The 14891-nt window shown below is 48.4% G+C and overlaps 1 protein-coding gene across 1 annotated transcript; it reads right to left on the bottom strand.

Moving 5' to 3' along the window:
* Positions 1-14: 14 nt before the first annotated feature.
* Fam151a (family with sequence similarity 151 member A) lies at positions 15-10514 on the bottom strand. The gene is made up of 8 exons (XM_090334766.1): positions 10323-10514; positions 8758-8910; positions 5284-5436; positions 4184-4343; positions 2363-2587; positions 1819-1958; positions 1103-1243; positions 15-688 (listed from the first exon to the last, which is right to left on the bottom strand). Exons 1-8 carry the CDS (start codon positions 10408-10410, stop codon positions 15-17), a joined length of 1734 nt encoding a protein of 577 aa, XP_090190892.1. The 5' UTR covers positions 10411-10514.
* Between the last annotated feature and the right edge of the window lie 4377 nt (positions 10515-14891).

Below are 14891 nucleotides of genomic sequence, written 5' to 3'. Positions count from 1 at the left end.
GGACAGCTAGGAGATCAGTTCCTGCTAATGTCGGCCAGCAAGTCTTTGCAGTACTCTTGGGATAATCTGTAGTAGATTCGGGTTTTATCCACAGCCCTGGCTGCCAGCACCCCGGCCCGTACAGCTGCATAGCTGCTCCCAGCAAAGCTATCCTGCACCGTGACTGTGGCCCTGGGAGAGGATGCCAGCAGCCTGGCCACAGTTCCCTCTGGGCTCTGGCTCAGCGCCACAGCCTGCAGCTGGAAGGACAGAGGTTGCCTGAGTCCCTTACACAGCTCCAGCATATCAGTGATCATCTGCTCCCGGTAGCCACTGCTCAGCACCTCCTCAGGCCAGCCTGGTGCCACAGTCACATGGGGAAAAACCTCAGTTACAGCTGTAACCAACTCTTGACCAATCATATGACCGGGGGCCATAAAACTTCCATGTGAGATGGTAGCCCCGATCCACACAGGCCGAGGTACGTAGCCAAGGGTGGAGAGCTTTGCTAGGATGGTTAGGGATGGCCTAAGGGCTGCAGGATCCACTATGTGCACATGGATGCCCCAGCGGCCAGGGCGTGTGGCCAGCTGCAGCAGGCATAACTTCAGGGCCAGAGCAGTGCTACCTGCGACGAGCACCACAGGCACAGGGTCTTTGGTTGTCATTCTCTGGAGGCTGACATTCAACAGGATCATGCCTTCTTTATCTGGAAGAGGCAAGAGATTCAGGGGTCCAAGTTACCACAGGATGTGCAAGTCTCTTGTAAAAGGGGCAGTGGGGGACAGAAATTCCTGGGACAGCCAAGGAGGAAGAGCCATTGCTGGCCCAGTAGAATCTGCTGATCTGGGCTTGGGCTCTAGATATTCTACCTGCCATCAGATCAGCATGATGACCTGCCAGCTCAGCTCTTAACCCTTATTTATGACTCTCCCCTGCACCCTGCACCCTGCACCCTGAGCCTGCTCCGTGAGAATCCCCATGCTCTTAACACTGCTGTCCTGCTCCCCTCTAACCCGTCTTGGTACCCAGTGTGTGTGGATGGCATGGGCTGATACTGTCATGGGCAGGGCAGCTCCACAAGTTAGCCTGGCACTCCAGGGCTGTGGGTACGGGTACTCACTGGGGATGGTAACTGTTGTTTGCCCTTTGTGGTGAGCTTCTGGAACCATCCACTCCACACTCAGACCGTCACCCCCTGGCAGCTGGAGAAGAGGGACCAAGCTGCTGCCTGTGTAGTAGGTCTTCTTCCGTGTGTCATCCACTGTAGGACCCAAAGTCAACCAGATGAAGTGGCTGCGGTTGAAGGAACACCTCTGTATACCTGAGGACTACTGCATTCCCTAGAAACACACTGGGTAGCCTTCACTTCCACCTTTGATAGGTAGAGAGAAGTGATTGGCCACAGAGTTGCTGGGATTGGAACTGGATGGAACCAGACAGAGCTGATTGGCCCCCAAGCTGGTGTCTATACCCTGCTCCCTTAGATGACTGCCACTGAATCTAATGTGACCTCTGACATAGCACTGTACAACAGCAGTGTAACCCACAGAGGAACCATGTTAGCATGGAAAGTAGGTGAGGTTTGGGATCTTTGTACAAGGTGATTGCATTTAGTAATGGTTTGGAGCCTCCTGGCTTCATGGATTTGTGAAGCTTAGAGAGTTAACTTCCCAGGGGTAGAACATGACTGGTTACTCAGATGGTTTCCTGCCTCCAGTCCACTCAGGATTTTCCTCTTCCAGTGCTCCTCCTGACTCCCCAGCTCTGTTCCAGTACCTGTCCCTAAGCCTTCCCTGTTCAAAATCTAGCCCACATATCCCTTCCCAGGCTCCTTACAGGCCATCTGCTTGAACTGGGACAGGACTGGCTCGAAGAGGTCATAGTAGACTCGGTGGGCAGCGCTGTTGTCCCGGATGTAGAGAAGATCGTCCACTGACACAGGGTCATTGGCGCCCTGCCACAGGGTCAGGGAGTACCTAGATCCAGAGAGTTGGCTCAGCCCTTGCCTTGGCCCAGCAGGACCTCCACTCCTATACTTAGAGGTGAATGCCAGCTGGGCCCAGAGGCAGAGCATCTGCCCTCCAGCTTCCTACCAGCCTCTCCTCCCTGAAAGCAGAGGACTGGGAAGGAGGAGGAGCTGACTTGGAGTGCCTATTTCTGAATTACCTACCAATTGTATAGCCCTTTCTCCACCTTCCCATGTGACTATAATAGTGAACAGCCAGTCACCAGGGATATTCAAGCCAAAGGAAAGATTCTGGCGCTGAGCATTGGTGGGACTATAATAGGACTATAATAGCCAGGATCATTCAAGATCTTTCTGAACCTAGTAGGGAATTGGATCCAGTGGAGGTGGTGACAAGTGTTATGGGAGTCTCACCTGTCAGATTGGTCCAGTAACCAGCTGAAGTGAGGCCAGGCAGCCCGTACCATGGCCGCTCGCAAAGGGAAGGTGACCTTCTGAGATAGATTTCCCACCAGTCCCTGCATCTTTTCCACCATGGCTTGAGTGTAGGTGTTGTTCGGTGACAGTGGCACATAGAGAGTGGTCCAGCCCAGAGACAGAGTGGCCTCAGGATACTTCTCCTGGACTAGTGCCAGGAACCTGCCAAGAATCAGAGCCTCCTGTCTTTCAGAGCCACGCTGGCCCCTTCCTTTCTTGAGTTCTCAGAGCTAGGTAGCAGCAGGGCCTATTGAATCTGTGATCTAAGGACAGTGGCAGATCCCTAAAGAACAGAATGGCTTGTTCATAGTCCCAAAAAAAGGCATGCACTTTGGAGCCAGGGAGGTCTGAATTTAGGTCCTGACTCATATTGGGCAAATCCCTCAGATAGGAGATGGAATCGCAGCCCCAAGGTTTACAATTTGGGCTCTGCCAGATGTGAGACTCTGAAGTTTCAGATTTAAAAAAAAAATAAAATGTTATTTAAAAGATAAAGAATAATGTCACTGGGGCCAGGAGTTTGGCCTAGTGGTAGAATGCTTGCCTAGCATGCATGAAGACCCAGGTTCGATTGCTTGGTACCACTTACATAGAAAAGCCAGAAGTGGTGCTGTGGCTCAAGTGGTAGAGCTCTAGCTTTGAGAAAGCCCAAGGAGAGTCCTCAGGCTCTGAACTAAAAGCCCAGGACTGGGGAAAAAAAAAAGAGAATACTGTCCCATTTTACTTCTTCCACATGAGTAAAATCAGTACTATAAGATAAGCCATTATTTATCTTGGGCCATCAAGTACATTTCTAAACAGCTGCTTTCCAAATACCTCTCAGAAAGTACAATAAATACTGGATGGACAAATAGGAGGATGAATAGAGGCAAAAATGATTGTGTAGGTTAGAGTGAACGTTGTAGTGCATGCCTGTAATCCCAGCACTCAGGAGGGTCCTTTCAAGAGGATCTAGACTAGAAAGTGAGAATTTCTTAAAAACAACAAAAAAGTCTAGCTAAATTATAATGCTTTTGCCTTATGTACGAAACCCTGGATCTACCCTACCCACACACACAAAGGCAAGTTCTTGTCATTTAAAATGAATAGCAAAGAGCAAGGGAAGGGGTGACATTGTGCAAAAAGAAATGTACTCATTACCTGATTTATGTAATGGAACCCCCTTTGTATATCACCTTTAGAATAACAATTAAAAAAATAAATTAAAAAAAATAAACCAAACAGCATAGTTCTGGCTTCATTTTCATTGTGAGTTAAATGGTGTTGTGCACTTGAAGTGTTTGAAAGGGTGTCTGGGAGACATAATAAGCACTCGACAAAATGAATTTACATTATTATAAGCTCTCTCTCTTTTTGTCTGGAAAAAAAAAAGGGAAGAAAATGCACCCCTAACCTGGCAGCGCTGCACAAGGGTCAAATCAAGATCCTCTCTCCACAGGGAGCCCATGGGGCTGCTAGGTGGGAGAGCCCCGAGGACTTGGGCCTGTGATAGACAGCCAAACAAAACCAGGGCTGTGCTAGGAGGCTTGGCCCAATGAATAGAGCTCTTGCCTAGTATGCTAAGCCCTAGGTTCAAACACGAGAGAGAGAGAGAGAGAGAGAGAGAGAGAGAGAGAGAGAGAGAGAGAGAGAGAGAGACACCAACCACAAAGGCCTTCAAGGCAAAGGGACTCAGGTGACACAATGTGGTAGGACAGGAGGCAAACTTGACAAAGTCCCCTGGGGTTAGATATTGACTAAGGAAGCATGGACACTCACTGTGTGGCATTGACCTCAATGGAGATGGGCACATTGGGGCCTCTCACAATGTCTGCATTGATCCACACCGGCCTCTGGACTCTGCCAGCGTCTGTCAGTTGCCGCAGGATGTCCAGGGAGCGACCCACGGCTTTGATGCTCTTGAAGTCCAATTTGATGGCTGTGGGGAAAGGGTCAAAGGCTTTGGAACTAGAAAATGTGATTCTCCCCGGGACTCTGTGTGTGTGTGTGTGTGTGTGTGTGTGTGTGTGTGTGTGTGTGTGTGTGTGTGTGTGTCTACCTGTGATGGGGGGGTGGGGTAAAGTGGGAAGACAGATTCTGGCAGGGTATTAAAGGATGGGTTTCCAGACAGGCAGAGCTGACCCAGAGAAGAGCCCATCTCTAGAACAGCAGGTACCATCCATGGGTAGAAACACAGCTAATGAAAAGGAGTTCAGTCCCTGCCCAGAGCAGATTGAGAGGACCCCTGGTCACCAGAACTTGTAAAAGAAGCTCACTCAACTTCTAGGAAGGGGTGTTTACATGGAGAAAAGACCCACTATGATGAACTGTTATCTGGGTGGTGAGAAAAGGCTGGGAAGTTAGAGAAAGATGAAAGCTAGGCCAAAACTCTCAAGCAGGAGGGGGCATGACAACACTGGCCTTTTGGTATGATCACTCTGGTGTCTATGAATGCAAGACCAGAAGGACTCAGTCTGGGGAATAGCCAGTGAAGGAGAAAGTCCAGGAGCAAAGTGACATGGCAGAGGTCAAGTTGGCAGGTGTAGCAGTTGGGTGGCTGCTGTGGAGGGAGAGTATTAGGAGAAGGCCTAGATTCTGCAGCTGGCTATAAAGGACATGGAGGGGGAGTTGGGCTTTGAATGTGTAGTATCTAGTTATGTTTCCAGGAGGGACACCCTAATTGCATTTGGCACTTCGCAATTTTACTCAGCACCGCCATGTCTCTGTTTCACCTTGACCTTTCCATCTCACCCAGTCCTCCCTGGGCCTCAGGAAGGTTGGGGACAGCTAAGGTGAGCAGCATGAGGTGTGCTTCATTGTGGAGGGGTCTCTACCTGAGGACCAGAGGGCTGGGAGCTGGGAGAACACAGGGCTCTTACTTTTCCGAGAAGAGGTCAGAACAGCCTCCAACCAATTCTGCAGTGTGATGTCACTGTAGATGTCGGGAGGATGGGCCATGATTGGTGTCCCTGTCTCGTTGATGGTGTTGAGCCCTTCCACAGTGACATCTGCTTCCAAGGCCATGACGTCACCTGTTGAGAGGCAGAACTCATCAGTGCTGTAAAAAGAAAGACTACAACTTCTCACAAGGATAACACATTTGTTACAGAACACTGGGGAAAAAATACAGAAAAACAGAAAGAAGATTAAAATTTTTTCTTCTATATTTTCGAACATATTTTGATGTTTTTTTTTTTTTTTTTTTGCTCTAGAGATGGATTTTACATAGCATGATGATACTCTAACCTGCGTTTTACTATCTATGCCTGGGATTTGAACTCAGAACCTGGGTGCTGTCCTTGAGGTTTTTTTTCCCCTCAAGGCTAGCACTGTTCCACTTGAGCCATACCTCTACTATTCAGTGTTTAATTGGAGATAAGAGTCTCACTGACTTTCTTTTCCTGGCTGACTTTGAAATACCATCTTTAGAACTCAGCCTCCTGAGTAGCTAGAAATATAGGTATGAGCCACTGGTATATAGCTCTGAGCATGTAAATTTTCATGTTTCAGAATTGTAACTTATTTTTACAATCTTTTATACATCTCATTAAAACAAAGAAAAAGGGACTGGGCATGTGGCTTACTGGCAGAGTGCTTACCTAGCATGCATGAAGCCCTAGATTTGATACCTCAGAACCACATACACAGAAAATGGAAGTGGAGCTGTGGCTCAAGTGGTAGCGTACTAGCCTTGAGCAAAAGAAGCCAGGGACAGTGCCCAGGTCCTGAGTTCAACCCCCAGGTCTGGAAAAAAAAAAAACAACAACAAAGAAAAAGACTGAACCTGGGCCTGGTGGCTCACATTTGTAATCCTAGTTATTCAGGAAGCTGAGATCTGAGGATCATGGTGCAAAGCCAGCCTGGGCATTAAAGTCTGTGAGACTCTTATCTCCAATTAACCATCACCAGAAAACAGGAAGTGATGCCGTGGCTCAAGGAGTAGGCTGGTAGCCTTGAGCTGAAGAGCTCAGGAACAGTGCCCAGGCCCAGAGTTCAAGTCCCACAACTGACCAAAAAAAAAAAAAAAAAAAGAAAGAACGAAAAGACTGGTCTTAAGTGCTGACTACAAAGAGCTTGGCTAACCTTTGTCCCAGGGTCCTTTTGATTCTTTCTAGGTTTTGTAACAAACAATGATGCCTGTTTTTATTTCCTAGTAATTTCTGATTTTCTCGTCATTTCTGTTCCTTTCTGTGGCTTTTGAGTTAGAGTGACACCAGAGCATATTAAAGCCTCTATTATAAAGTTTCTTCCTTTCCTTCCTTCCTTCCTTTCTTTCTTTCTTTCTTTCTTTCTTTCTTTCTTTCTTTCTTTTCTTTCTTTCTTTCTCTCTCTTTCTTTCTTTCCCTCCCTCCCTCCCTACCTCCCTCCTTCCCTTCCCTCTCTCTCTTCTTTTTTTTTTTTTGCCAGTCCTGGGGCTTGAACTCAGGGTCTGGGCACTATCCCTGAGCTTCTTTTGCTCAAGGCTAACTTCACTCTATCACTTGAGCCACAGAACCACTTCTGGCTTTTTCCCATTTATGTTGTACTGAGGAATCGAACCCAGGGCTTGCAAGTACTCTACTACTAAGCCATATCCCCAGCTCTCTATTATGAAGTTTCTATGAACTTGTTCTGACTCAGGCTCCTTCCTGTGGTCAGAATCTAAGTTCTTCTCTACCATCTCCCTGTCCCTCCTCCTACTGCCATTCTAAATACTAGACAACTCAAACCAAGAGCCAGCCATATAATCTGGCATTTTGTGAGGCATAGAGAAGTCAGGCCTGAGGGAGAAAGGGACACCTGACAGATAAGAGGACAACTGAGAACCATCCTGTGGTCCCCTGTGGGTCAGTTCTCTGGGGGAGGTGGCAATGTGTCAGGAAGAAACTAGAGGACCTATGTCTCAGCACCACCAATGCAGCTTGTTCTACCAGCAGCATCAACATCCCCTGGGACCTTATCAGGTTAATTCTCTGTTCCTATCTGGAGGAACCCTGGGGGTGGAGCCAGTGCTCTGCGTCTAAGGTATGGGGACCATTCCCTGCATCACTATGGTTTGAACATACCAGTGAAGTTCCCAAATGTCTGGAAGGAAAGGCTGTTTTTCCCTATTGACCACAGGCCTAAGCACAAACAAGAGCAGGGTCCAGGGGCCAACACCTGGGGCTCCTATGTGACCCTCTCCTCTTCCAGACAGCAGACCCTCGAGTAAGTCCCCTAACTCTTCTGAATCCCTAGTTTTACTTCTATAAAATGTTTTCCACGAAGCAGATTACACAGTGGTTTCTGGAGAACCACTGTCCTAGATGGATTTCTTTCTTTTCTTTTTTCTTGTCAGTCAGGTCCTGGGCACTGTCTCTGACCCCTTTTGCTCAAGGCTAGTACTCTATCACTTTGAGTCATAGCTCCGGTTTTGGTTTTCTGGTGGTTAGTTAGAAATAAGTCTCATGGACTTGGGGTCTGGAGTTTGGCCTAGTGGTTGAGTGCTTGCCTAGCCTGCACGAAGACCCAGGTTTGATTCCTCGGTACCACATACATACAAAAACCCAGAAGTGGTGCTGAGGCTCAAGTGGTAGAGCTCTAGCTTTGAGAAAGTCCAAGGACAGTGCTCAGGCCCTGAGCTCAAGCACAGGACTGGCAAAAAAAAAAAAAAAAAAAAAGAGTCTCAAGGGACCGGGAGTTTGGCCTAGTGGTTAAAGTGCTTGCCTACCATGCATGAAGACCCGGGTTCGATTCCTCGGTACCACATACATAGAAAAAAGCCAGAAGTGGTGCTGAGGCTCAAGTGGTAGAGCTCTAGCCTTGAGAAAGTCCAAGGACAGTGCTTAGGCCCTGAGCTCAAGCCCAGGACTGGCAAAAAAAAAAAAAAAAAAAAAAGAGTCTCATGGACTCTTCTGACCAGGCTGGCTTCAAAACTCAATCTCAGCTTCCCGAGTAGCTAGAATTACAGGCGTGAGCCATCAGCACCTGGCCTATGTGCTTTTTTAGGGACATGGGGTCAAGGGAATAGCTGGTAAGCTATCCCACATGAGCTCCCCGCAGTTCCAAGCTGCTTTGGCATTCAGAACTCATCCTAACCTGCAGTTTAGATCTCTGGCTCCCTTAGTTCCTGAGGGCAAAGGTGTCCTTAGCCAGGGAGGTCAGCACCTGACCAGCCGAGGATGAGGTGGCTGGGAGCAAGTATAGAGTATTGCTAACTTTGGAGTCAGTTGTAACTGTCTAAATCCTGGGCCTGGAGCTCACCAGTGACACAACCTGAGCAGGTCCCTTAGCCTGCAGCCCCATTTCCTCCTGGTGGGACCAGCCATGCCTCAGTTCCCGCTCCCTCCCCTGCTCTCCCACCCCAGCCTGCCAGTCCTGGCATCTGTACTTACTGCTCAGAGCAGCCTCCATCTTCTTCTTGCTGTTTACTGCGTGGGACCAGGTGACCAGTAACCCATCTCTGCTGCTGATGTAGCCCATACGTGCCAGGTACTCCAGCATGTCGGCATCTGGGCGGCAGACAGCGTCTTCTTCACACCCTGGAACTAATATCCGTGGGTCTGTTAGTCTCTACCCAGCCTGGGGTCCTTATTTCTCATTCCATCCATCACCCTCCCTGGGCTGCACTGAATACTCAGAGATATACCTGCCCAGAGCTTCTGGGGGAATAAAAGGGAACTGTATGAGCTCCCGGGTGCTGGCCTAGTGCAGAGAAGGGGACATGTAAGGAGAACAATGAAGGATGAGCATAAATTTGACAAGGAGGAATGAAGGATTCTGGACTGGAAAAAACCTCATAACTGATGGCCATGGGACAGAGCAAGGCTGTCTAAAGGAGTGGCTAGATGGGAACTCACACCAGAAATCCTAGCTACTCTGGAGGCTGAGATCTGAGAATCTCCCTCTAGTTCCAAGTCAGCCTGAGCAGTAAAGTCCAAGAGATTCTTATCTTCAATTAGCCAACAAGAGTGGTTCATGCCTGTAGTCCTAGCTACTCAGGAGGCTGAGGTTCAAAGCCTGCTCAGGCATGAAAGTACGTGGGACTCATGTCAATTAACCACCAGAAAATCAGAAGTGGTTCTGTGGCTCAAAGTGATAACGTGCTAGACTCAAGCTGAAGAGCTCAGGGACAGCACCCAGGCCAGGAGTTAAAGCCTCATGACCACCACCAACAAAAATTGGAGATGAACCTGCATGTGGCTCAAGTGGTAGAATGCTAGCCTTGAGCTGACAAAAGCTCCATATGACAATGCCAGGGACTGGTGGCCTGGGCAAGAAAGTCTGTGAGATTCTCATCACCAGTTAACCACCAGAAATCCAGAGGTAGAATTGTGGCTGTACTAGAGGCTGGAGCACTAGCCGCCCACAAAAGAGCTCAGGGGAAGTACCCAGGTTTAGGGCCCATGGCTGACAAAAAGTTATGGGATAGGACCCAGGCACCAAATTCAATCCTTTGTGCCAGCACACAAAAATAGTTAAAGAACAAATAAATAAGTAGTCATTGGCCAGGTCTGAAAAAAAAATAGAGAAATGGGATAGGGCAGGGCTGGAAGTGTGGCCAAGGAAGGTAGAGGGTGGGAGATGAGGAAGAGAGTAATAATGGGAAGGCAGAGCCTCAGAGCTGAGGATGAGCGCAGGCAGGAGGCACCAGGAGGATGGTAGATTCTGCAAGTCCCTGGGGGAGGAAAAGCCCTTCACCGAGACCACAGGGATCCACAGGTATGGAGCTCAGGGTGCTGATCTAGAAGTACCCAAAGAAAGAAAATACTGTGAGCATGGGAGGGAGGTCTGAGCAGAAGGCTGAGATTTGGTGAGGGGACTGCTCATTAGGGATGGGTTTGGGGAGGTTTGGGGAATGGAGGAGACAAACAGAGCAGAGGATGGGGTCAGAGTCTTGGTAAGGCAAGGGATGAACAATGGAGAAGCCAGGCAGGATGACTAGAGGAAGAGCTCCTACCTCGGAGCACGAAGGTCAGGACTATTACGAGTGCCACCACCAAGGCTGCGCTAACACTGACCACAACATTCCACTTCTGGCAGGGCATGGTGGTCTCTACGAAGAATGCCCCTTCCCGAGTCTTCTTTGAACTTCTTGTGGCTGAGACGCAGCAGAAAGCAGAAGCTTGCAGTAGTAGCGCCAAGCTCTCACTCCAAGGTCAGGCTGGACAGACAGCTCCTGCATTTGTGGAATGCTGTCTTAAAGAAGTTCCTGAAGCCCCTCCTCCCTCTCCCGCCCTCCACCTCTGGCCCTCACCCGCCCTGCATCTTAACAGGCCAAGCAGAAAATCCTGTCATTCCCCCAAATGACCTTTGAGCATAGCTAGAGGCAGTGAAAGATGTTAGGACCCAGCCCACACTCCAGCAAGTCAAACTTATTAGAGAGTAGGGGGTGAGGGTCCTGGCTCAGCCCCAGTTTCCTGGAAGCAAGTGTCTGGCCCTTTCTGGGCTTCATTTGGTCCTTGTGTAAAAGGAAACCTGGATTGGCTGGTCTCTAATGTCCCTCATTCTACAGATCTATCTTCCTGCCGTGCCCTGGGGAACCCAAGGGTTGGTGACCTGAACAGATTAGATCTGCCCTAGGGACATAGATTCTACTTCTATCTCAGTCTGATAGATTAGTTAGAATTAAACCGAAAGCTTGGTTTCAGGCAAATCATAGGCAGAGACTGGGTTCTCCCTTCATGTGGAAGGGATCCTTGGGGAGAGAGGGGCCTCAAAATCAGAAGTAAGTTAGGGACTCCCCTTACTGCAGGGACTCCAGGGCTCAATAGACCTCAGAGCACTTGTAATGAAGCTATTTGAGGATTTGGGTTTACAGGGAAAGCCTGCAGAGTCTAGGTGACCTGAGGAACAAGCAAATCAAGATGCATGAGGAGCCAATTGGATTATTTGCATTTTATTGCTTTCTGTAGTAATAATGATCATACCCCTAGCGTGTGCGTGCGTGCGTGCATGTGTGTGTGTGTGTGCGTGTGTGTGTGTGTGTGTGTGTGTGTGTGTGTGTTTTCCCAGTCCTGGGGCTTGAACTCAGGGCCTGGACACTGTCACTGAGCTTCTTTTGCTCAAGGTTAACACTCTACCACTTGAGCCACAGCACCATTTTTTGGACTTTTCTGTTTATGTGGCACTGAGGAATCAAACCCAGGGGCCTTTAAGCATGTGAGGCAGCACTCTACCAATAAGCCACATTCCCAGTCCCATCCCCCCAACTCCCCTGCAGTGGTTCTTACAAGCACATGATGCAGAAGAGGCCACTACTTACCATAGGGTCACATGCAAATATGGGCTGCCTCTAGGTAGAGCTGCCTGGTTTTATGGCATGTGTCAGTCTCCTCCCGTCCACACCCTTAGCAATGGGAAGGTAGCTTTGGGAGGTTGTAGTATTGAACAGATAAACAGAACAATCTCTTTTTGAAAATTCAGAGCTTAGTTCTTATAGCACATGAAGGCTTTCCATAGACTATAAGCTCCCCAGACTGCTCTTGGATGAGAAATAAGGATTACATGGTATCCATGACACTTCTGAGGGAGGCTGCAGCACTCCTTTAACAGCAAGGACCCCAAGAGCAGTAGCAGTCAAGTTGGAGTGTAAACCCAGGTTTGAGCTCAGCAGGTAGTGAGGGGCCCACCCACTTGGAGAAGAATGTCCAGAAACTCCTGACCCAGCTCTAGGTTGGCAAGATGACAGCTAGCTCCTCATGCAGAGAGAGCTCCAAAGGGCTTTGAAGGACTTTGGTCCTGTCTGTTACTTCTTGAGTGATGTATATAACCAAATTACTGAGCACATACATACTCTGCCATGCACTGTGCTAGGCTCTGCAGGTCTGTAGGAGAGGAGTCCGTGGACTCTCCTGAATGCTGGCATTTCAGCATTCAGAAGTGTTTGTACCAGGCAGGGCTCATGCTGCAGAAGGGGCTCTTGGTTGTATGGATGCCAGGCTTAGAATGGGGCAGTGGGCATGCAGTTGGGAAAATATCAAGAAGCCAGGGATGTGGTACACAGAGGCCTACCCTAAGCTGACTTGATGGTTTGGGGAGAGACATCCCAGGCCCAGCAAGCTATCAGATTTTGGAAATATTACAGTATGGTGGGGCTGAACAGCCAGTGGAACACAGAGTGGAAGATGGGAGATGCGACTGGAAAGGTGTGTGAGCTGGGTTAGGCTGACAGAATTTGGTTTTCACCTGGAGAGGAGATGGACAGTGTCTATGGGATGGTGAGGAGAGAGATGTGTTCAGTTCTATACCTTGGGCTAGCACTCTACCTTTTGAGCCACACTTCCATTTCTGGCTTTTTGGTGGTTAATTGGAGAAGAGTCTCATGGACTTTCCTGCCCAGGCTGGCTTCAAACCTCCATCCTCAGAACTCAGCCTCCGGAATAGCTAGGATTACAGATGTGAGCCTCCTGTGCCAGGGTGAGAGTGATGTTGGAAGTTGGTACTGAGGAGTAGCTGGAAAAGACCAGAGGTCCCAGGCACCCAGGCATCTGGTTTTAGCACCACTCATCCCTACCCAATAAAGTCACATGACTCCTCACACCATGCTACCCAGCACAGCCAGAAGCCCTAAAAAGTTTGAGATTTCGACCCTGTTCCTGGGCTGCCTCGATACTCCTCACACCACTGAGCTATGATGTGTCCCAGGGGAGAAGAAACTAGGGTGCTCAGGAAGCTCCATGTTGCAGGTGTGAAGCAGCTGTGCCCACACTTCCCCGATAGAGAGCCCCAGGGCCTGGCAGGCCCCATGACTGTGGGAGGCAGAGTACTGTCCTTCCTCCCAACCACAGTGGACCCTCCTCTTCCTCCCCCAGAGAAGCCCCTTATAGTACAGGGAACTGCAGCTTGAGTCCTCGCAGTTAGAAAAAGGATCTGGTGTTCTCGAATTAAAAATGCAGTTCATAGACACTTGCTAGGCCCATCAAGTACTTTAATATTTTTCAAGAATGAAGATGAGGCCAGGAGTGTGGCCTAGTGGTAGGGTGCTTGCCTAGCATGCATCAAGCTCTGGGTTTAATTCCCTGGTACCACATGCACAGAAAAAAACTGCAAGTGGCACTGTAGCTCCAGTGACAGAATGCTAGCTAGCCTTGAGCAAAAAGTGTCCAAGGACAGTGCCCAAGCTCTGAGTTCAAGCCCCAAGAGTGGCAACAACAACAACAACAACAAAAGAAAGATAGAAAGAAAGAAAGAAGAAAAAAGAAATGAATGAAGATGAGATAAAGATTTAGGTATTTTTGTTGTTGTTGTTTACAAATATAAACTGCAGGAATATATTACCATCCAACTCTTATTAAGGAAAAGGGTTAGTCATCAGGCAGAGGAATATGGTCTTAGTTGAACAGATTGAAGTTCAATTTTTAAAAAATGACTCATCAAGCCACATAGTAGTGGCTCATACCTGTAAACCCTAGTTACTCAGAAGGTTGAGATCCGGAAAATCAAGGTTTGAGGCAAGCCAAGGCAGAAAAATTTGCTAGACTCCATCTGCAAAAATAACTAGCAAAAACCAGAACTAGAGGGCCGGGAGCATAGCCTAGTGGCAGAGTGCTTGCCTAGAATGCATGAAGCCCTGGGTTCAATTCCATACACAGAGAAAGCAGGAAGTGGAGCTGTAGCTCGAGTGGCAAAGCGTTAGCTTTGAGCAAAAAGTGTTCAAGGACAGTGCCCAGGTCCTGAGTTCAAGCCCCAGGACTGGCAAAAAAAAAACCAAAATAAAATAAAAAATAAAGCAGAACTTGAGGGATAGCTCAACTTTTAGAGTGCCGGTCAAGCAAGGAAGCCAAAGAAGCACAGGTCTTGAGTTCAAACCTCCATACTGTAAATAAACAGACAAACATGCCCAGTCTTGACTAATAGATGCTTCAAAAGATAGAGGATAGGCCGGGAGTTTGGCCTAGTGGTAGAGTGCCTGCCTAGCATGCACGAAGACCCGGGTTCGATTCCTTGGTATCACATACACAGGAAAAAGCCGGAAATGGTGCTGAGGCTCAATTGGTAGAGCTCTAGCCTTGAGAAATCCCAAGGACAGAGCTCAGTCCCTGAGCTCAAGCCCAGGACTGGCAAAAAAAAAAAAAGATAGAGGATAAATCTAAACAAATACTAATTATACAAAACAATAATCGTGTTTGATAGAGATAATAAAACAGGGCCTTGAACTCAGGGTCTTGTACTTTCCCTTGGCTTTTTCTGCAAAAGGTTGGTGTTCTATCACATAAACCACAGCTCCACTTCCAGTTTACTTTTTTTTTTTTCCCAGTCCTGGGCTTGAGCTCAGGGCCTGAGCCCTGTCCTTGGATTTTCTCAAGGCTAGAGCTCTACCACTTGAGCCTCAGCACCACTTCTGGCTTTTTTCTATGTATGTGGTACCGAGGAATCGAACCCGGGTCTTTGTGCATGCTAGGTGAACACTCTACCACTAGGCCAGTCTTCCAGCCCACCAGTGCTGGTTTTGAGCCACATTCCTCAGATCTCACTCTGAAAGCTAGTGTGAGTCACTAGTGCTTTTCTTTCTTTTTCTCTTTTTCTT

Source organism: Megascapheus bottae, chromosome 6, assembly GCF_031878675.1.
Source record: "Megascapheus bottae isolate mThoBot1 chromosome 6, mThoBot2.hap1, whole genome shotgun sequence".
Classification (NCBI taxonomy): Eukaryota; Metazoa; Chordata; class Mammalia; order Rodentia; family Geomyidae; genus Megascapheus; species Megascapheus bottae.
This window is presented reverse-complemented; position numbering and strand designations above follow the sequence as displayed.

Excerpts from the sequence above, each read along its gene's own strand:
- Fam151a (XM_090334766.1), bottom strand. The coding sequence starts at position 10,410 with ATGCCCTGCCAGAAGTGGAATGTTGTGGTCAGTGTTAGCGCAGCCTTG. Across the intron at positions 5,437-8,757 it reads GATGGAGGCTGCTCTGAGCA|GTGACGTCATGGCCTTGGAA; the intron begins GTAAGTACAGAT and ends GCCTCTCAACAG. Across the intron at positions 1,244-1,818 it reads CCAGTTCAAGCAGATGGCCT|TGGATGACACACGGAAGAAG; the intron begins GTAAGGAGCCTG and ends TGGGTCCTACAG.